This window comes from Podarcis filfolensis (assembly GCF_964270895.1).
Source record: "Podarcis filfolensis genome assembly, chromosome: 5".
NCBI lineage: Eukaryota > Metazoa > Chordata > Lepidosauria > Squamata > Lacertidae > Podarcis > Podarcis filfolensis.
The window spans coordinates 64019606-64041830 of record NC_139608.1 but is presented as its reverse complement, the minus strand read 5'-3'; the positions used below and the strand labels follow the sequence as shown (position 1 = coordinate 64041830).

At 42.0% G+C, this 22225-nt stretch overlaps 2 protein-coding genes and 1 long non-coding RNA gene across 4 annotated transcripts in view; 1 reads left to right on the top strand and 2 right to left on the bottom strand.

The window, feature by feature from the left end:
* The window catches only part of LOC310762789, a 73891-nt gene extending 61188 nt beyond the window's left edge, over positions 1-12703 (top strand). Inside the window, exon 3 of the long non-coding RNA XR_014548176.1 lies at positions 12460-12703. This is a non-coding gene — a long non-coding RNA (uncharacterized lncRNA). The remainder of the gene's footprint in view (positions 1-12459) is intronic.
* The window catches only part of LOC310762731 (putative lysosomal acid lipase/cholesteryl ester hydrolase), an 83796-nt gene that overhangs the window by 23254 nt on the left and 38317 nt on the right, over positions 1-22225 (bottom strand). The gene's annotated exons all lie outside the window — the stretch shown is intronic.
* Positions 1050-20437, bottom strand: LOC310762730 (putative lysosomal acid lipase/cholesteryl ester hydrolase). 2 transcript variants are annotated; one of them, XM_083614194.1, is made up of 9 exons: positions 20172-20437; positions 19515-19632; positions 16636-16834; positions 15787-15848; positions 13552-13691; positions 10715-10861; positions 8308-8379; positions 5144-5215; positions 1050-2707 (listed from the first exon to the last, which is right to left on the bottom strand). In XM_083614194.1, exons 1-9 carry the CDS (start codon positions 20298-20300, stop codon positions 2474-2476), a joined length of 1173 nt encoding a protein of 390 aa, XP_083470320.1. In that variant the 5' UTR covers positions 20301-20437; the 3' UTR covers positions 1050-2473. The 2 variants fall into 2 exon arrangements, with proteins under 2 accessions (XP_083470320.1, XP_083470319.1); XM_083614193.1 differs by having other exon boundaries at positions 15739-15848; positions 20172-20432.

Genomic DNA, 22225 nt, shown 5'->3' with positions numbered 1-22225 from the left:
TTTTAATGCACCCATCAGGAACTTATAGTTATTCCTTTTCCTCAATATTTGTGCTGGAATTTCTTTCAAAATTATCACTCTTTGGTTGTCTATGAATCACTTCATCTCATAATTTGATTGTAGAATCCTGTAATTATCTGGGAGTTTAGGATCACTAAAGTGTCCCCTGCTATTTTTTCCACTTTAGCAAATCTTAATTTTATCCTGAAGATCCCATTTACATATTTCTCCAACTCTTCTTTCTCCACCTCCATCCAAGCTGCCAATTCCATTATTATTTTCCCCTTATCTCTTCATCAATTGTTTTAGTTGAGAGCTCTTTAATTTGTCCTGCCAGCCCTTCCACTGACTTTGTATTACTTTCAGTTTGGCCCCCATCCTATCCATTTATTCCTCCAGATTTTTAATATGTTCTGTTATGTTATTTCTCATATCTGTAATTAATTCTGCAAGGTCAATTTTGGTTTCTGGGTCTTGGACAGACCCTCTCTTCCCTTGTCCTGGTCTTTGTTGCCATATTTACTTATTTTTCCTCTTCCTTTAAATTTTTCTTTACTTTCCTCACTCTTATTTCCCCACTTAAAACTTCTGTTGCAATTTGCCTCCCTCGACTCCAGGTGTCACTTCTACTCCTTTCTCACCTCCCTCCCTGTTCTCCCTCCTTGTTTAGAATACTACTTGGGCTTTCACACACTGTCCACTGCTGAGGTAATCAGATTTCACAACAAAACACTCTTTTCTTTTGGGCTTCTTTTGGGGGCACAGTACCCTTGTGCTCTCCCCAGGACCTCTTTAGTGATCAAGCCTTTCCCAGATGTTAAGGCTCCACTTTGCAGCCATTCGCCTCCAACCCCGGAAGCTGATCAGATATACTTTCAGATATACATTATTATGCAAGTTTGAGGACAAGGCTTTTCCCTTCTTCAGGACTACTGTGATGAGAATGCAACTTAAGTTGCATCTCAATACCCCCATTAAAGATGTATGGATTTTAATTTTTTTAATAATTTTTATTGAATGAATTTATGTTACAAAAAACAATACAGCCATACTACCACTAAATATAATTAAGAAATAAAAATTACATACATCGATATTTAGTTTGTTATTTGTTATTTACCGTCTTATTTCCTCCCAAACATTGCATACAACAACACACATATGTGCAGACACCCCCACCCCCACACCCGCACACAAAATGATAATAATGAAAGTAAATATTTTTTCCCCTTTTATCTTCCAAAATCTTTTCTTCAACTTTGACTTCCTGTCAAGTCCCTTTGCATATATTTTATCTTACATTTGAATGTACACAAAACAGTAAACCTTTCTATATAATTTTTCTAATACATTCTGAAAACATAATAAATCCTTAATTGTTATCAACCTCCTTTTAGTTCCTTTATCACTCGAATGCTAGCACGGAGTCAAAACTATTATTGTATTTTTGAACGTATCTTCTATAACCATCCCATTTTTCCGCAAATTTTTGCTTTGAGTTTCCTCTGAGTTTCCTAGTCAGTTGAGCCGTCTCCACCAATTCGTGTAATTTGATTTGCCAATCTGTTATTTTTGGAGCCTCGAGGCTCCAAAGATGTATGGATTTAAATTCTTCTGAGGAGGGCAAAGATTTAATTCCCTGAGGGATTACTAAACTGCACATAGACATCCTAGCAACTATTATTTTTATACAGAATGGTTTTCATGGATAACAAAGGAACTTATACCATTTCTGTTTTCCATCTTTTCTACAGGTCAGTTACATTTGGTGTGAGACACTGCTGTCGTAGGGGAGCGAGAGAGGTGGGGGAGAGAAGGGGAAGGTAGGGAATGCTTTCCAGGGTGAATTTTCTTAAGAAATATGGGAGTGACATATCCCAACAGAGGCTCCTCTGTCATTAGTGCTTCTCTCCCATTTTTCTCTATCCAAAGTGAATAATTAGAGATAAGAATGACTAACTAGAAAATTCCAGCAATACAACTGCTAACTAAGGGAGGATTCCAATCTAGAGAGAAACTAATAAAATTAAAGTTCACAACTCAGGGGCAGAGAGAAAAGAAGAGAGAGAGATTAGACTAGAAACTGCTGAGGGAGCTAAGAAAAGGCAGCACTCTATCCCAGAGCAGATAGATCCCATGGCTGGGAAACAACTGAAATTGGACCAGTTCCTCAAAGGTAAAGACTTGGATATCACCACAAGAACTTTTTCTACCCTCAATAGTCATGCTGTGCTAGAACAAGAATCTGCTACACAGCATGATGAAGCAAGAGCAGCAAAGAATCTTAGCCGCTCCTAAAACAATGGAGGAACACCCATGGTCACTGACAGAATTAGAAAAGGCAAGGTTACTAAGCAAATCTTATAACTGAGACTGTGATGAACCTATATGAGAAATGGAATCTTAAGAAATCATGTAGTGCTTTTCATCAACACACATTGACGGTAATGGGTTCTGAAGGAATATTTCACATTCACTTGTAAGTCTGCATTAAATCCATTATCTCTATGTACATGCGCTGTGGGGCATCATAGCCTATGACAAAATCCAGATGTTCCCATTCAGGAATATCCTTGTGGTAAACTAAGTTTGGGATCTGAGGCAGCAAGAGGGCCATGTCCTTTGAGTCTGCAATCCAGTCGTTACCACCACTCCAGACAGCTGTTGGAAGAGTCATCTTTTGTACGTTGTAGAAAGGCGGTGTTGACTTAAAGAGAGGAGATTTAAAAAAAGTTTAAAAACAGTCTGCAAAGACTCCCTGCTCAAACACACACACACTTGCAAAACACAAACATATCTAAGTTGAGGGTTATACCATTAATGCGCATGTTGAACTATTAATGTGCATAACAACTGGGCATTCATGAGAAGTTGTGCAAGAAAGTGCACATAATCCATCCATGAAGAGGAAATTGTGCAGATTGCCTGGTCAATCTACATCTCAGTGTTGTGCTTCCAGCCTCATACTGGGCAAAAAAGTCCTGCATTGTAGGGGGTTTGACTCAATGACCCCTGTGATCCTTCCCAACTCTGTTATGTGATGATTCTATGATTTTTTGAGTACCTAAACTTTGTTCTTGTCCTTACTGTTACTAAGCAACTGAGCTTGTTTGTTTGTTTGTTTTTCATGGCAAGTGGCCGAGACCCTGGGCTGCAGGGCGCTCTGCCTGGCTGTAAATCCAGCATTGATTGTCTGGATTTACTGATTGTTCCGAAAGAATGAGATGATTTTCATGTAGCATTAAGCCCAACTATGACTGAGCATGAATGTGCACTCTGCCTCAAAGGAGTGCACAGACACTTTGACAGTTCTCTGGTCTCACTACTGCTGCTTTAGCATTAAGGACAAACCCAGGCTCATGCTTTGTCTCACTCCAAACAAACCACAAGATGGAACCAAAGTTTGTTCTCATATTTACAACTCATGCAGTGTCTTGAGAAAGACAAGCCACATGCCTGGGTTGAGCAACTTGCTAAACCAAACTACGGATTAGTGTGCAGAATCGCAACAGCAGAAGAGTCAAGGGAAGTGTGAAGTGGCCAGGCTCTCCTCTCAGGAAGCTCTTCCACACCAGCATTCATGGCAAGCTTTGATTTGGCTTACCGTCACCCACAAACCAGCTCAGTGTCTTTGACTCATTACTCCCAACTGTCATCACTGTGATTCTTCCTACTGCTCCAGTTTTGTTAGCACTGAAGAAACATGATTGCAGTTTCAAGACAGACTGTTCTGGCAAATTTCAAGTATGGCTTGAAATTTAGACATAGAACCAGACATATCTTAGCTAATCTGTAGAGGGATAAATTTGAAAGAACATACTGGTGTGATGATCTTCATTAAATGACCGGGGAGTGAAGATAGACACCTGGCATATGGCAGATTTGTCAACAAATTTACATTTGAGATACAGTTTTTACAAAAGTTGACAGCTATTGTATCAACTGAAGTTATTGGTTTTTGACTTCACATAAGCAAAGGTGATATTTGGATCTGATTTGGTGAGCATACTGTGACAAAAGTCAGGTGCCCATCCCTCCCACTGCCGAGTGGTGGCTATAGCCCATGGGGTCCCAGGCACCCATACAGGGTTTCTGTCCCTTTGGGGAATTGAAGACATGGTGGACACTTCCATGGCTTTAAGAAATATGCTTTATTCATCTATTTATGCTTTGAGTCTGCCTGGAGGGAGGCCAGATCTTATGGCATGGTCATTTCAAGAGGAAGCGGTGTGGGCAGCCTCTAGCCTGCCTGGTCAAGATGGGTCTCTGTTCTTCTACCTGCTTCTTCATCCCAGCAACCCTTGCTCAAAAACACCCTTTTCCTGTCCCCTCAAATACACACTCTATCACCTTGGCAACATCTCATTCCCCAGGCTAAAAGCTTTCTCTCCCCAATGGGCCATCAACACTTTTTGTCATGTTAACAGGTTTGGTCTTCACTAAGCCTGCCAGTCAGGAATTTTCTGTCTGGCACAGCTCTGCAAGGTAAAGGTAAAGGTACCCCTGCCCATACGGGCCAGTCTTGCCAGACTCTAGGGTTGTGCGCTCATCTCACTCTATAGGCCGGGAGCCAGCGCTGTCCGCAGACACTTCCGGGTCACGTGGCCAGCGTGACAAGCTGCATCTGGCGAGCCAGCGCAGCACACGGAACGCCGTTTACCTTCCCGCTGGTAAGCGGTCCCTATTTATCTACTTGCACCCGAAGGTGCTTTCGAACTGCTAGGTTGGCAGGCGCTGGGACTGAGCGACGGGAGCGCACCCCACCGCGGGGATTCGAACCGCCGACCTTTCGATCGGCAAGTCCTAGGCGCTGAGGCTTTTACCCACAGCGCCACCCGCGTCCCTACAGCTCTGCAACTTGTACTTTAATCCACATCCCAGTTAATAAAAATCCTAGCATTTTTTCATTTCTAGGGTTTAGGGAGATCCCTCCCCTAAATCTATAACAAGAACTACTATAACAAGAACTACAAGAACATCTCATGTGCTATCTAAAGAGTTTCTTTTTAATCTGATTGTTCACACCTTGGAGATGGATTATTTTGATACATGCTCAGTCTATGGATTTACGTTAAGCTACCCACTATCTACCCTCATATAAACGCCTACAGAGAGAAATACTGAATTTGTGAGAAATTCCTACCTGGTTGTGGTGAGCCATGTTTGCTTCCTTGCTTCCCCAGTCAAAGCCTTTGAACTTCCCAGCCTTCACAATCTGAAAAAGAGGTGTGCCATACTTTGAAAAACCAAATGGGCAAAGCAGATGATATAGAAGTGTGCGATATGAATAGACCGTGGTACCGGCATAAACAAGGATGTTGAACGTGTCAAAAACCATGCTACGATTAAGGCTATGCAATAATGTCTAACTTCATCTTTAGTGAGAAGAACAAAAGTTAATGTAAACATACAAAGAAAGCTACACAAAGCCATCTGAAAGCAGTAGAGCTGTTTTTTAGTACTGCTTAACCTTCTACGTCTCCTCAGTGTATCTGATATCTTGAGAAAGTTTGACATGTGTCCTACTAGATATGAGTTGTCTGTTTTACACCTACCTGGAAGCAACTGTCATCTAACTTAGGGGAACTTTAGTAAATACACATAGGTTTGGGCTGAAAATTTCTCTTCAGATCTAATATGAATTCTCCTCTCTGCCTCTGGGCAGCTGGGTTAAGTTGGGTGGTTGGATAAGTAGCCCAGGTATCCCATTGCTCAGAAATTAGAATATTGTGCAGGGATCAGGAATTTCCACTCCACAGTCCAACTTAGTCTGCCAGGGGAGCCAGTCTCACCCAAACACTTTCCCACAAAGACATCCACTTGCCCATCAGCTGATCTCACTCATTTAAATTCTGCAGTATTCCATGCAAACCTCGTCCTGATTAAGGAAGGAGTTTGCATCGGAAGTGTTACTAAAGTGAATCAGGAAGAGGTTTGCATTGGAATCCAGAAGGAGCACCTTGCAAGGAGCTTTGACTCCCTTGATTGTTCTAATAGGTAATTAACAGGTTGGATGCCCCACCCTGTTGTTAAACTTTGCATGTGAAACTGATCCTGATAAGAATCGGGCCTGTGGAACAAATGAAAAGGTTGCTGACTTGTGACACAGTCAAAATTGATATAGGCCACTTTAAAGTGTAAATACATCTGTCTAATCATGTCTATTCAGAACCATTCAATAGGACTTATTCCCAGGGAAGTGTTTCTAGAAATGCAGACTAAGTCACAGAATCAGAGTTAGAAAACACCAACTCCATCCTAAAGATTATTTCACACAATTGATCCAAAATAGAGAGCAGGTTCAAGGGAAGCAGTGGCTAGGAAAAAATAACTCGATTGTGGGATATATGAGCCTCAAATAACCAGCATGTTTAGCTCTATAGGTTAGCATGATGGGTTTAAGACAGTCCAGCGAGGAAGGGCTACCAAAGCCATTATTCATTTTCACTTCCACCATGTATATCCAATCAGAAAGGACATCTTAGCTAGATGCTCCAAGCTTCTACTGTGTGGCTTTAGCAAGCCGTCTTTGTTTTTCTATACAAATAATTCAGATGACACTAAGTTAAAGTGCCGGTCTAGCCTGGAGCCATCCTGATGCTTTGGACTCCAACTCCCATCAGCAAAAGGCAGTGTGGCCTGGCTGATGGGAGTTGGAGTCCAAACAGGTGGGCAAAGCTTCCACTGAGACACAAGTCAGTAAAATACCACAGCAATGTAATCTTAAACACAATCTTAAACAACTCCTAACCCACAATAATACTACAACCAGACGTAACACGGACACTGGCACCAGAGCCTGCAATAAACCCAGATGCCAACTTTGCTGCCACATACACCCGGACAACACCATTACTGGCCCCAACAACATCACACATACCATCTCGGGACTATTTAATTGCTCATCGTCTAACATTGTATATGCCATCAAATGCCAACAGTGTCCCTCAGCTCTTTTTGTTGGACAAACAGGCCAAACGTTACGCCAAAGAATAAACGGACATAAATTGGACATCAAGAATCACAAGACAGAGAAACCAGTAGGAGAACACTTCAATCTCCCAGGACATTCTATACAAGATCTCAAAGTAGCTGTTTTACTACAAAGGAATTTCAGAAATAGACTGGAAAGAGAAGCTGCTGAATTGCAACTCATTACCAAACTTAAAACCATGGAGAGACCTGGTCTGAACAAAGACATTGGATTCTTATCTCATTATACATGACAAAGCCATTTTTCACCTTCTCACCCCTTGCTTTTTCCTGTAAGACCTATTGCAGTCGTTAAGAGTCGTCAACAGGCTCATCACAGCTATCTGCCAATCACCCATTCCCACCACCCTTCTGAGTAATACCCCTCCCCACCTTCTCACTATATAGAAGGATCTGGCAACTTCTGTTTCAGTGTATCTGAAGAAGTGTGCATGCACACGAAAGCTCATACCAAGAACTAACTTAGTTGGTCTTTAAGGTGCTACTGGTGCCACCCTGTTTTGACTATGGCAGACCAACACGGCTACCTATCTGTCACAGCAATGTAGTATTTGTCTATCTTCATGCAGAGGGACTATTTGTCTATCTTCATGCAGAGGGACTATTTTGCCAATAAAAACAAATCCATTTGGGATATTATTGTATCTGTAGCTTTTGAAATACTCCTGTTTGGAAACATTTAAACACAATAAAACTCTCTCAGCTTTAAATCCTTTCTCATAAAAACAAAACATATTTCTGGAGTCTGTAAAAAGAGAGGCTGAGTTATTAAGAATTTTTCTTTCAATCATACAGTGGTGCCCCGCAAGACGAATGCCTCGCAAAACGAAAAACGCGCAAGACGAAAGGGTTTTTCGGTTTTTGCGTCGCTTCGCTAGACGATTTTCCCTATGGGCTTGCTTCGCAAGACAAAACGTCTTGCGAGTTCTTGCGAGTTTGTTTCCTTTGTTCCTTTGTTTCCTTGTTTTCTTAAAGCCGCTAAGCCGCTAAGCCGTTAATAGCCGCTATGCCGCTAAGCCGTTAATAGCCACTAAGCCACTAAGCCACTAATAGCCGCTAAGCCGCTAATAGCCGCTAAGCCGCTAATAGCTGCTAAGCCGCTAATAGCCGCTAAGCCGCTAATAGCCGTGCTTCGCAAGACGAAAAAACCGCAAGACGAAGAGACTCGCGGAACGGATTAATTTCGTCTTGCAAGGCACCACTGTATTTATTAATTTCATTCTTAAAAGTCTTTGTAAAAGCCTGTCCTGATTGCCCATTCTTCAATCGATACGAAAACCTTTTTTTAAAGAGAAAAGAGGATTTCGGTGCTACCTGAACCCAGTGAAGCATGTTCTGGATAGATGTCCCAGCTGGACAGTGTGATAAATAAACATCAATTCGACTCTGTAAGAAAGCACAAAGTGATTAGCTGAATTTATCACAAATTGCAACAGCCACTTCCCTTCCATTTGGTTTCTTTGCACAAAAGCAGTGCACCAGAGCTCAACATTGGGATATCACACAGGAATTCGTGTCTACATAGTAACAATACAACTTGATGCTCTAAACTGGTTACTAATCCCAATATGATGTTACAAAAACAAAACAAAAAACAAAAAACCCCAGAAATTATCTTAGAGCAAGGCATTTCAGTTTTAATTGTCCCAGAACTTAAATGCATTTTTTTTACATTTTATATAACAAATTCCTTGCAGTGCTATTCTGTGCACATTTACTAAGAAGCAAATTGTACGGTGTTCAAGCAGGCTTCATCCCATGTACCTTTGCACAGGATTAGAAGAAGAAGAAGAAGAGTTTGGATTTGATATCCCGCTTTATCACTACCCAAAGGAGTCTCAAAGCAGCTACCATTCTCCTTTCCCTTCCTCCCCCACAACAAACACTCTGTGAGGTGAGTGGGGCTGAGAGACTTCAAAGAAGTGTGACTGGCCCAAGGTCACCTAGCAGCTGCATGTGGAGGAGCAGAGAGGCGAACCCGGTTCCCCAGATTACGAGTCTATCGCTCTTAACCACTACACCACACTGGCTCTCTGGTTAGATTACAGCCTAACTATAATGCTTTTCATCATACAGTACAACTAGAACCAATCCAGGTACGGTTACTAACAATGATTGATGCAATAGGCATTGCATTGTGTATGTTCCTCCTACAGAACATGAATTCACCCTATCCTGCTTGAGTACCAAACCTGGCCTTGGTGTGCACTTATGGCTTCTCACTTCATGTTCCTGGGCTTTTGACTGCTGTTTATTTTTGTAATAATAATAATAATAATAATTGTATTATTTATCTCATTCCGGGCAGCTTACAGCACATATAAAAAAGTGTTGTTTTTTTAAAAAAGGTATCCCACCCTGTGACCACCTGATGAAATGTTGAATGTAAATAATGAATAATTTTAGAGGAATATTGGCTGGAAAGGAAGCAAGAAAGGGCAAAGACAAATAAGCAGCCTCATAAAGATCACCCACAAAATCCACACAAATGTAGTGAGATGTTACTAGTGTGCTTAGTGAGATGCTACTAGTTTGCATGAACTGAGATCATCTGGTGAGACTCACTTGACAACAGTGAGAATCTAGGCCTTTAACGTCATCAGCCCAGTCCTGCAGAATACTCTACCAACAGAGACTCAGCAGGTATCTTCTAAACCAACTTTGAAATGCCTGCTGAAAACTCTGTTCTGCGAGTACACCCACCACTATGGTTACTGATCTCTGCTTTTAACTTGTTTTTCACTTTTTATGCTTTTATGAAATGGTTTTAATCTTATTTCTACTGTTGTAAACTGCTTTGATACATTTTGCTGATATTGTGATATCTAAATACTTAAATAAATAGTTAGCCATTATGCAGTGCTTACACCAGAGACAAAATCCCAGATTAGGAAGAAATATGCATGAGACTATGAGGTCTACTGAAGTCTTTGTGCTTTTTTTTACAGGAAGCTTTATATGGCCAATATCTTGTAGGCAGTGGAAATGTATTCTGGAACTTTAGCTTTGTACATAAGAAGGGGATTTAGACACTCCCTTGAGTGGCATATTGTGGGGCAGTTGCCCAGGGTGCAAAATTCTTAGGGGTGCAAAATTTCAACACCCAGCAATGCCTCAGTACAGCTCTGCTCTTCCGTCACTGGGCTCAGTCGCAAACGGCTTCTCCATGCAAACCAGGAAGTGACCTCTCCAGACAATGGAATGACTCTTCCTTTCTTATTTCTGTGGCTGCAATCTCCTAGATGCCGCAGATGTCATTATGTGGTTGAATGTGCACACATATTCTGTTCGTTTCCCTCCTTCCCATCCCACTCTGTGTGGTCCCTGTTTAAACAACGCCACAGCAAAGGCAAAAAGATGCCGGTCAATGTGCAGGGAGGCCTTGAGGGAGGATAGGCAGTGGTTGCACATGTGTGCTGCTGTACTTGAGTACAGCCATGAGGCTTATTAGGCTTATTATGTCACTGCTCCTAGTGCAAGAGACACCATGGCACCCACACAAGCTTTTACTAGTGGTCCAGAATCTGAGCTCACCTTTAAAATATAGATCTCTAGCCATCATTGACGCAAAATGATGGGACAAAATGTGCAGGTATCTTCTGTGTTTTGTCTGAATGTAATTAAGTTATGGATGGCACAAGTAGAAATCACTTCAGAGAAGCCTCCATACACCTACCTTTTTTTTTAGAGCACACACTTATGAAGTAATTAGAAATCTTACCGCATTGATGTTTAGCACATTAAAGCCAGTTCCGATGAAGACAACACTGCCACAAAGATAATCCATTGGGAAACGGTTACACAAGTAAGTAGCACACCATTTCATTGTTCTGTCTTGAGCTAAAAACTGCTTAGTTCCAAACATTTTCTGCCAAAACAAAAATATTAGTACATATGCTATTTTGTTAGTCAATTCTCTTTTTTCCTATGGATACTTCTATCGAGTAGAAACAAAATATTACAAAAAAAACCTGTTATGAGAATCTTCCGCTCAGACATATAGGATAGAATACCCATTCAAATTCCACAAGCACAGTCAGACAGAATGACCCTCTGGACCTTCCAAGTGTCCCTATTTTCCAGAGGCTATCCCAGATTTACAGAAGCCATCCTGGTTTCTGATTTGATCCCAGGAAGTTCCCTATTTTCACGGGAGAAATGATGAAGGGTATGGAGTTTTGCAGCCCCCAAGACAAGGAGATAAGTCACTATACAACCTTTAAAAGACATCTGAATGCAGCCTTATATAGCGAAGTTTTTAAATGTTTAATGTTTTGTTATGTTTTTATATATGTTGGAAGCTGCCCAGAGTGGCTGGGGCAACCGAGTCAGATGGGTGGGGCATAAATGGAATGGAATGAAACCTTCCAAAGTGGTTCAGAAACAAGCTACATGGTAATGGTACCCACAACATGAAAACTATTTAGGTAGGAGCCCAAATATGCAAAAGACATGAGTTATGCAAACATAGCCTCTAAGGGCATTGGTTTCTTTATTTTATTTTATAATTTTTTTATTATTTTCCATTTTTAACATTATTATAACATCTTATTTCCTTTTACTAATTCATAGCTCTACCAAACCACTCGGCTTCCCTCCATCCCGTTATCTGGTTTTTGTATAACAACATCATATTTCCACACATTTATACCATCTCAATCCTACGCTTTTTTTCTTGGTTATTTTACTCTTAAAGCACAAGTAGAAGGTTCCTTCCAATGAGCGTTGTGAGATTTATCGCAGTCTTGCAAGTGTCTTTACATTTTTACAATAACTGTCTATTTATTGAATAAATTTACTCCAGTCTCTCTGGAATGCTTTGTCACTCTGGTTTCAGATTTTGCCTGTCAGCTTTGGTAATTCCGCATAGTCTATCATCTTCATTGATTTCTAGACTTTTGGCGTCCTTCTAAAGTGGTTCAGGAACAAGCTAGATTATAATGGTTCCCACAACATGAATACTATTTCAGTAGGAGCCCAAATATACAAAGCACATGAGTTATGCAGACATTTTGCCAAATGTCCAGTAGCTAAATAGATGTGCTACAAATCATTTAATTACCCGGTAATTTCAGCAAAAGTGTCTTACTGCTCTAATGTATGCCTAGTGACTTAATTTAATGTCATGTCTCCTGACTTGACCCTAGGCTAAGAATACGAGAAGTAGCTATTCCTCCAATCTGAAAAGGACAGGAGTGTAGCATAGCAACCAAGGGTGACTGTAGCATGGGGATAAAACTGACCATGCTCCAATGTTGTTTTATGGATTACAGAGCTAAAAGCAGCAGGGTGGAAGAGATAGACAACACAGAAGACCCAAGCAAACAGCCTCCAACATGATCAGTGAGTATCTCTGAGCCCTAAAAATTGGCGCATGTGCCTGTAATTTGATCAGCATGGCTCTCTTCCCCTACAGCCATTCCTTGTTGGTAAGGAAGTAAGTCCGCAACTAAGAAAGGAAGGAAGGAATGGAGGGAGGAAGGAAGGGAGGGAGGAAGGTGGAAATGGGGCAGGGTTTCAGGAAAAAGGGCTTTGGCAATCCCACCTGCCATTGAACCCAAAAGGTTTTGACTCTACTAGGTTTTGCCATTAAGCTAGATCCCTGGAGCATAGGCTTACTGTACTATAAAGAAAGCAATACTGTAATAAATACATTCCTATGTACCGTATTTTTTGCCCTATAGGACGCACCGACCCATAGGACGCACCTAGTTTTTTGGGGGGGAAATAAAGGGGGGGAAAATTATTTCCCCCATAGGCACGGGGCTGGGGCGGGGATGCCCGAGCTTCCCCCGATCCCAGCCCCCAGAACAGGCTGCTATCCGCAAGCCTAGGGAGCCCGGCGGGAAGTCCCGCCGGTCTCCCCAGGCTTGTGGATATCTGTCCCCCGAGCTTGTGGGGCTGGCAGCCTCCAAACCAGGTTGGGGAACAGCAGGGTGGTGGCGCTGCGCCTCCCCGCTGTCCCCCGAGCTTGTCCCGCCGGGCTTGCAAGGCTTGCGGATAGCTTCCTGAAGCCTGCATTCGACCCATAGGACGCACACACATTTCCCCTTCATTTTTGGAGGGGGGAAAGTGCATCCTATAGGGCGAAAAATACGGTAACTGCTCAGCATTATTGCTTTAAAGGCAATTAAGTTACCCACAGGTGTGATCTGCCACCATACTGACAAGATTCTCATGGCAATTTTATTAGGAACCGTAGAGAATTGCGCCAAATTCTTTAATATGGGCACCAGATCCAAACAGTACCCATGAGTATAGAATACCAACACCTTTCTTTTTCTGCCCACAGCAGAAACTGGAACCCATGACACATACAGCAAGGGAGAAGAACCAGCCCCTCATTTTTTAACCCAAAAAAGGCCTGGCACAGAACAGCCAAAGCAACACTGTGCTATCAAGTTGCAGCATTGGCTAGCTTGAGCTCTTTAGATGTCTAAGAGCATTGTGAATAGCCTCAGGTAAAATGAAACAGACATCCCCAAATACTGTACTTAGCTACATTAGGCAATATTTGCATTCCGTTGTTTGAACAAGTATTTTTTCTGAAATACATACTTTGAGCTTAGGTTCAGGAACCATTGCAAGTTTGGTCAAAGCCGTGTTGGTCAAGTGCTTTACAGTGACTACTGGTGCCAATGCAAAGAACATCTTGATCTTCTTGGCTAGGTGTGGCATGGTTGAAAATGCAATGAATGCTGTGGGGTGGGGGGGGAGGAGAAAAATAAATAGAGTTAGCAATGCAGTCTTGAAAAAACCCAATAACAAAATCAGGTATATTATCAAAATTTACAGACTTTCAGAAGAGCTGAAAATGCACCTTATACTGACTTCTCCAGTACCACTCTTATTCAACCTCTTCATAGCAAGAATCTTTAGTACTTCGCAGAGCAGCTGTAGCTGGGAACAACCCCTTCAGTTAAGGTTTCTGTCTTGATTTCCAAACAGTAGCTTTTTATTTGAATGACACGCTCTCAGAGACCATGATTAATGTGCCATTTTTCATGACATCTCTGGGGTTCACCTCTCTGGCACTATATAGAGCCACCCCTATAACAACTCCACTAGGTCTCAGGTTTGGGTCCTGAAATCTCAGGATCTGGGATCATTTTGACCTAGGACCCTGCTAGGGATGGAGCATTATGATCTACACATCACAACAGAAAAGGCCCTGCCTTGTTTCTGTTTCTTGCGTAATACATTCTGTGGCTAATAACAACATTAATAATAATTTTATTTTTTTATACCCAGCCCATCTGTCTGGGTTTCTCCAGCCACTCTAGGCTGTTCTAAGAACCAATAAAACATGAAGTGACAGTCAGAGGTGAGGTGACTTTCAAACCGGTTTGGTTATAGAACTATGATTTATGAGACCAAGAAGGAGTGTTCAGCCAACAAGTTCTCTTCTCCTCTTGTCTCAGGGGCCTTAACACATTACATCCCGGGGTTGTTAAACTATAGCTTCCTGTTACATCCAGACTGGGAAACTGTTACCTAAACTCTGACTGCAGACTAGGCTTGATACTGGTTTGCAATCCAGGATTTTAACAGTTTCTCAGTCCAGACAAACCACTTTTTATAAGCCCCTTAACCAATTTGAATCATCACCTATATGGGAAATATCACAAAGGAGGAAAATGACCGCTCCCCGCTTAAAACGGGGGGCGCCCTTTGCGTGGACGCGCGCAGCCCCTAAATCTGGAGCGACTCCATCAGCATAGGCTTCACTTTGCCTTCCCTCAGGTGGGATACCTGGAGGTCTCCGCCTACCTCAGTCAGTTGTCCAATCCCACCTGGGGGAAGCGTTGCCAAGGAGATCAGGCCAGGTAGGGGAGGGATTACCTGCCCACACAATAGAGGGAGGATCTTACCTGGGAATCCTCACTTGGCTCCAGAGCTTCTCCCACCCTACCCACCCTCAGTTAATGTCTTATTTTGCAGGTTAACTTTTCTTCACAGGTTTTGCAGGTTAACTTTTCTTCACAGGTATGCGGGCGCTGCTACGTTAAGATCGCTGTTAAAGGGCCGGAAAGGAATTTCCCTGCATTGGCAGGTTTCGTCTTTCCCGTAGCAAAACGTCACAACTAGCTGTACGAGTTAATCTGGTCTGTGACCGTTTTAATAAATTTGATTTGATTTGATTTGAACGTCACAACTTTGGCGGTATCAGGCCTTGGGCGGAATCCTTCCTCTTTGCGGCAGCAATACCAGGGTTCCCCGTTAAAGGGGTTTCTGAAGGGAGGCTTTGATCGTACGCTGAAAGGTTGTCATTGCTCTCCCCTGCGGCGGCGGCGTAACGGGGGCGGCTATCTCTGCTTGAACATATGTTCTCCAGAGCTGGCCCATCCCCCCCACACACACACTGGATAACCCTGATGCTCCCTAGGTCCACGGCTGGAGACTAGGGAGGGAGAACGCCCAATGCCTGAGCCAAGGTCTACCCACATTTGAAATTTAATAAAGTTGTGGCCAATTTAATCCCATAGCACGTTGTCTTGAGTCGTTATTCCACATGACGGGGGGACGGCTCGGGATCTGGGGACTCCGCCTGTCCACGCAATGCAGGAAAGCAAAATGCAGGGATTGTTATTCAAGATGCTTCTCCATAGGTGTCCATAGGTGCCATGGAACATCACTGTACCATGAGCAAGATGTCTCTTGAATTTAATATACAACAGCAACTGCACATATAATTATGTAGTGAATAGAATTGCCCGCATGTGTTTAAGAATCTTGCTAACCTACCCATTGTGGTGCCCTCGGAATGACCAACATAAAATATTTTTTCCTGACCAGTTTTGTTCAGGACAAAGTTTATTGAAGCTGGAAGGTCGTATTTAGCCATTTCATCAAAACTGCAAAGAAAAAGGAACAGCCTATGTTTAACAGACATGTATATGCAGTGGTATCTACATTGTGAAAGCCTAAAATGCCCTGTTCTCCGCCCAGTTCAATACAAGAGCAGGCTTGGATCTGGCAGATCAGAGATCATCTCCTCCATGGATCCGTCAAGTCACCAAGTCTATGAACATTTGTGAAACAGTTATCTGAATTAAGCCATGACTCATCTTCCTTATATATTTCCATTTTCACTGTTCACTAGCAAGCAGGGCCACACTATGAGCTGTTCACTGCAAACTGAAAATGCCCACCAGACAGTTAAGAGCAACCATGTGGCTGCAATGGGGAAAGCAAAAACATTTTGAAAAAGCCAGTTTCAGGAGGAACAGTACTTATGCTGTGGTCCGGAGAGGACTCTGCTTTCCCTCCAACCCATGTCTGTCTGAGGAGCTTCAAATTCAAGCAGAGATTCAGAAGGACCAATATTGAGTCTCTCCAAATCAAGTCTAATTGCACCTGAAGATAAGCTGATCTGCTATCATCTATTCTATGGAGTTCACCAAGGCCACATTTCACCAAGGCCATATTTTCCCCAGGAACAAACAAATTGTTTGTTTGTTTAAAGGGACAACTACCAATTTTACTTACTTGGAAATGTATTTCTATACCTCCATATCATATATTATAAGAGGAGGTGGAAAAACATGGCTCCACAAGGAAGAGCATGACTAATTAAAATTTTCCCCAAAGGGTGAACTAGGAACCAGAAACAAGAAGTTAGGTTTAAAAAGCTCACTCTACCTGAATAGCCAGAATTCTTGATGCTTCTCAGTATAGTTGATGTGTTTGTTGGACCAAGTGTTACCTCTGGTGTTTCCAAGCCAAACATCATAACCAGCATCAGCCAATATAAAGCCCAGGCTGTTGTAGTCCATATTAAACACCCAGTTACTGCTAGAACCAAACAAGCCATGCTGCAAGAACACTGCAGGCCTGGGACCTGAAGAGGAAGAAGAAGAAGAATTTATACCCAGCCCATCTGCCTGGTTTTCCCCAGCCCCATTGGGAGGCTCCCAACACAATTAAAACTACAATAAAACATCAGACATTAAAAACTTCCCTAAACAGGGCTGCCTTCAGATGTCTTCTAAAAGTCATATAGTTATTTATTTCCTTGACATCTGATGGGAGGGCGTTCCACAGGGTGGGCGCCACTACCAAGAAGGCCCTCTGCCTAGTTCCTTGTTTTAAACATAGTTACAATATGTAATTTCAGTGTCTCCATCCAATAAGATGCAGCCTCACCTGGCCAAGCTCTCCTCACCTCGCACCTCTGCTCTCCTTCCCAATAATCACCAGTGACGGATGTGTTAAGAAGCCAGGAGAGCAACGATGCCCCACATGTGCGGCCTCACTGGCCACTGGTGTGCATCACCAACTATAAACTTGGGACGCAGAGCATGCCAGCAATTTCACATGTCTGGAATTTGAGTCTGGAACGAGTATCTTCTAAATGCAAGGCAGAAGTATTTTGGGGCACAGCTCACCAGGCCCTGCAGATCTGAATTCATTTAAAGTAGCTAGGTGTTTCCTTACCACCTCTTTTCCTATCTTGGGCTGCAGCTCCCTCCTTACATCATTTAATATGTCATCACCAGGTTGGGGATCACTTTCTTTGTGAGTTAGAGACAGAGGCAAAGGGACTTCTGGTTTAATCACGGCTTAATGATTTTATGGTCTTTATTGTACACTATTTACAAAGTCAACACAAGCTCCGATTCACTCTGATTCATCATGTTCAGTTGTTGCGAATGACTTACGACACCTCCCCCAGCATTTCAAGTGTGACAGCTTTACGGCTTTCCTTTTGACCTCCAACCTCTTTGGTGCACGCCTCAAAAGAGCCGACTGTACTTCCTCCCCCCCCCCCTCCAAGTCTGAACTCAGCCTCAGCGGAACTGTTTGCTCTAGCTGTTCCGCTGTTTCAGCTTCTTCCACTTCTATGTTCAGGAGATCCAAACCCCCCCCCCCCATGCTGGTGCCTGCTTCTTCTTCGTCTCTGACCAGTGTCTTCTATCATGAGCATTAATTCATCCACAATGCCTTTAATTTATATGACTTATTTCCTACAGTTCTTCCTCTAATATCATCATCTGCTCTTATATCTCTCACCAGTACCTCTAAGACTAAAATAGACAATAAAGGTGATAGGGGACACCCCTGTTTGTTCCTTTTGTAATTTCACACTCATCTGCAGTTACATTATTAATTATTAATCTCGCTTGCTGTTCTGAATATATGGCTTCTATTCCTCTTTTAAATGTTTATCCAAAGTTCATTTCTTCCAGGACATTAACATAAAGGTCCAGGAAACATTATCAAATGCTTTTTCCATATCTACAAACATCATTGCTGCTTGTTTTTCATTTCTTACTACCAGATATTCAAAAATATCTATTATAGTCCTTATATATTCTTTCATATGTCTTCCTGGCAGAAATCCTGTTTGGTCTTTATGTATTATTTGTAATAATATGTTTTTCATTCTATTAGGAGATTGGCAATTTAAATTAATGGAATATGCTGAAATGGCTAAATTAACTGGAAGGAAGTCTAAGAAATCAAAATGACCCACAAATATAAAAAAGAATGGGAAATGTTTACTGAATTTTTACAAAGACATTGTAAATGAAGTTAATACAATAGCAGGCTTTTAAAAACACTTGTAATATTAAGAATGTTTAAAATTGGAAATTTTAATAAATTTAATAAATTATAGACATGTATAATATAAGATATTATAAAAGAACCAGGAGAGTAAATGGAGGGAAGTCAAGGGGTCTGAGTAATCCCAAAATATGGATTTAATATGGTGTGAAGATGTTTTATTTTTTTTTTATTGAAGCTGTTTCTTATGGTTTATATGATGATAATGTTTAAATGTGAAAATTAATTTAAAAAATTTAAAAAAGAAGACAAAGACAAAGCAGTTCTGCCTTTTCTCTGTCACGCAATAGCATATCTCCATATTCTCCATGCAGAGGACCTAATACCTCAAGAAAGGACTAAAATGTGTTTAACCTAATCTATGGCCTTTTTTGGAATTTTATAGAAAAAATAGGACCAAAACATATAATTAATAAAATCATATTAATAAACATCCATAACCAAACAGATTGTTGAGGTTTTCTTGCAATAAGTAAACAAATTCCAAAGCAAAAACTTTTCGCCCAAGGCGAAGCGTTTGGCGGGCAGGAGGGTGAGTGCCGCACTCGGAAGGGCTTTCCGCGTCCCCTTCTGTGGGGAGGGAGGAGGAGCGGCGGCAGAAGGGGATCCTCTGCTCACCAGCTCCCTCTCCTCCTTTCCAACGCGTATAACCGGCGTATAAGACGACCCCTGACTTTTGGGGTGATTTTCCAGGGATAAAAGATCACCTTGTATGCCGGAACATATGGTAATCTATGGCCTTTTTTGGAATTTTTAAAGAAAAAATAGGACCAAAACATATAATTAATAAAATCATATTAATAAACGCCCCTAACCAAACAGATTGTTGATGTTTTCTTGCAATAAGTAAACAAATTCCAAAGCTAAAACTTATCATTTTTTAAATAATAATTTTAAATGTCCTCATAGTATTTTCATGTATACATAATAAATACCTCAAAAAACACACTCACCGGATTCCCGGTTATTTCTTTTCCCATGAGGAATTCTGTTAATACTCAGGATACACCCATCATCTGTCACCACTTCATATGTCTCACTGGGATATCCTCTGAAAGAAATCATTTCACCCTTGGCGGAAAGGGAGAAAAGAAAAGGCAAGGTTTGGCTGGGAGTGTAAAACTCCTGGACACTTCTTTTCCACAGAAGACTACATCTTTAATAGCAATGGTTCCCAAACTCCACCCAATCCTCTTGGACCACTTGAAAAATTATGAAGGTTTTTGTGGACCACTTAAAGATTTTTCTTCATGCTGTTGAGCAACAATAATGCATAGGGCAAGATGCTAAACTTGCTACTGCTGATACCTAAATGAAGCCCAAAGAGCACAGGGGTTACATGAAGCAGATGTTTGGAGATACTTTGGGAATGCTTAAAAAACTAAAACAAAAAAATGCTGCAAGCTGCCCTGAGCAATGATGCATTGAGAGGGCAGGGTGCATACTTCAAAATCATCCTCCTCATCATCATCATTTTCTTGACCCCTGCAATCCCAGCATTCCATGAAAAAAAAACTTTAGGTATGTGGAATATAGCACAATTAAGCAGCACTAATAACCATAAATGCCTTGAGTTAAGCAAATAAAAGAATAAAAGATGGATGGCTTACAACATCCATAGTAGCTTCTGGGTGTACAGTTCTTCTTTTCATAAATATTCCTGAAGTAACAAGGGCTTGGACCAATCCCGCCCCCATTATGAAGAGCCACATCCTTGAAGTGCATGGAAGCAAATCCATCTTTCAGCGTAGAGTACAAGACTGGGCTCCACAAAGCTGGATTAAAGAATATGCGCTTTAACCTATATCATATACTGGAGAATGAATTGGCAGAGAGTGTGGCTTAAATAGCTTGCCACTCTTCACCAAGTACAACACGTTCCTGGAAGGAACAGAAACATCCTCTCTAATTGATATCATTGGTTCAGTCTTGCCCAACTCCCAATATCATCTTACGCAAACTTCTCAGAAGGTATTTCCACTGACTTCCGTGTGACACCTTTCAAGGCAAGTGGGCATAGGACTGCAGTCTCAGTTCAACAAAAGATTAGTCAACGTGTAACAGATCATTTAGTGCAGCAGTTAAGAGTACAATGATCAATTTGCAGGTAGCTGATTCAAAGCTCATCTGGGTGGCCTGAGGCACATTATTTTTCAGACCGTAATCATATGGAGTTAATAGCTGAAGATAAAGGACCCCTGGACAGTTAAGTCCAGTCAAAGATGACTATGAGGTGCAGCACTCATCTCGCTTTCCAGGCCGAGGGAGCCGTCTTTTGTCCACAGAAAGCTTTCTGAGTCACTTGGCCAGCATAACTAAACTGCTACTGGTGCACAGAGGACAAGTGCCAGAGCAGAAGGAAACACTGTTTACTTTCCCGTCTCAGCAGTACCTATTTATCTGCTTGTGCTGGTATGCTTTCAAACTGCTAGGTTGGCAGGGGCTGGGACAGAGCAACTGAAGCTCACCCAATTGCACAGATTCGAACTGCTGACTTTCCAATCAGCAAGCCCAAGAGGCTCAGTGGTTTAGACAGTGCCACCCGTGTCCCAGGCATATGGACTTAATGTTGGATTGATGAAAAAGAACACTTTGCAAATGTAGTTGACATGCACAATGGACCTTCTGAGAAAGCAACCACACAGAGAGGCAGTCACCTCCCAATCACTCCAAGGGGTGAATCTGCTTCCAGAATTTTCCAGAGAGTTATGGCGGTCACTGGTTCTCCACAGGACTTTAATCAATGCAGCAACTACTGGTAACCTCATGTATATTGTATAATGTATAACTCAAAACTACCCAAGAGAGGTGTTTTGAAACAGTTACTTACCATTAATAAATCAGGATATGCATAAGCCAAACTTACCCTTGGCCTTTCCTGTTTAGCATGTAAAATATGCCAGCATCCAGCTCTTAATGATGCCTTTCAATTACTGGTACATGCACACCCAGAAACTATATGCAATGGCTTCATTTAATGCAAGAATTAGAAGCCATGCTCCTCTATTGCCCCATAGCATGGAATGACACATATTTGGGGAATAAGAATAGATATAATTTAGCTATATTGTTAAACAGATATAATAATTATCTATGTAATATTTTTCTTTTTGATGTAGTTTGTTATTATTTATTTCTTTGTCCTCCTTTTCTTCCTTTTTATATTGTGAGTATTTATTATCAAAGTATGGTTTAGGTGTCTGCGACCATACTATCCTGAACACGCCTGATCTTGTCTGATCTCGGAAACTAAGCAGGGTAAGGCCTGGTTAGTACTTGGATGGGAGACCGCCTGGGAATGCCATGTGCTGTAGGCTTTTGCCTTGGCCGCGGGTGGCGCTGTGGGTTAAACCACAGAGCCTAGGACTTGCCGATCAGAAGGTTGGCGGTTCGAATCCACGTGACGGTGTGAGCTCCCGTTTCTCGGTCCCTGCTCCTGCCAACCTAGCAGTTCAAAAGCACATCAAAGCGCAAGTAGATAAATAGGTACCGCTCCTGGAGGAAGGTAAGCGGCGTTTCCGTGCGCTGCTCTGGTTCGCTAGAAGTCACTTAGTCATGCTGGCCACATGACCCGGAAGCTGTACACCGGCTCCCTCAGCCAATAATGCAAGATGAGCGCCGCAACCCCAGAGTCGGTCACGACTGGACCTAATGGTCAGGGGTC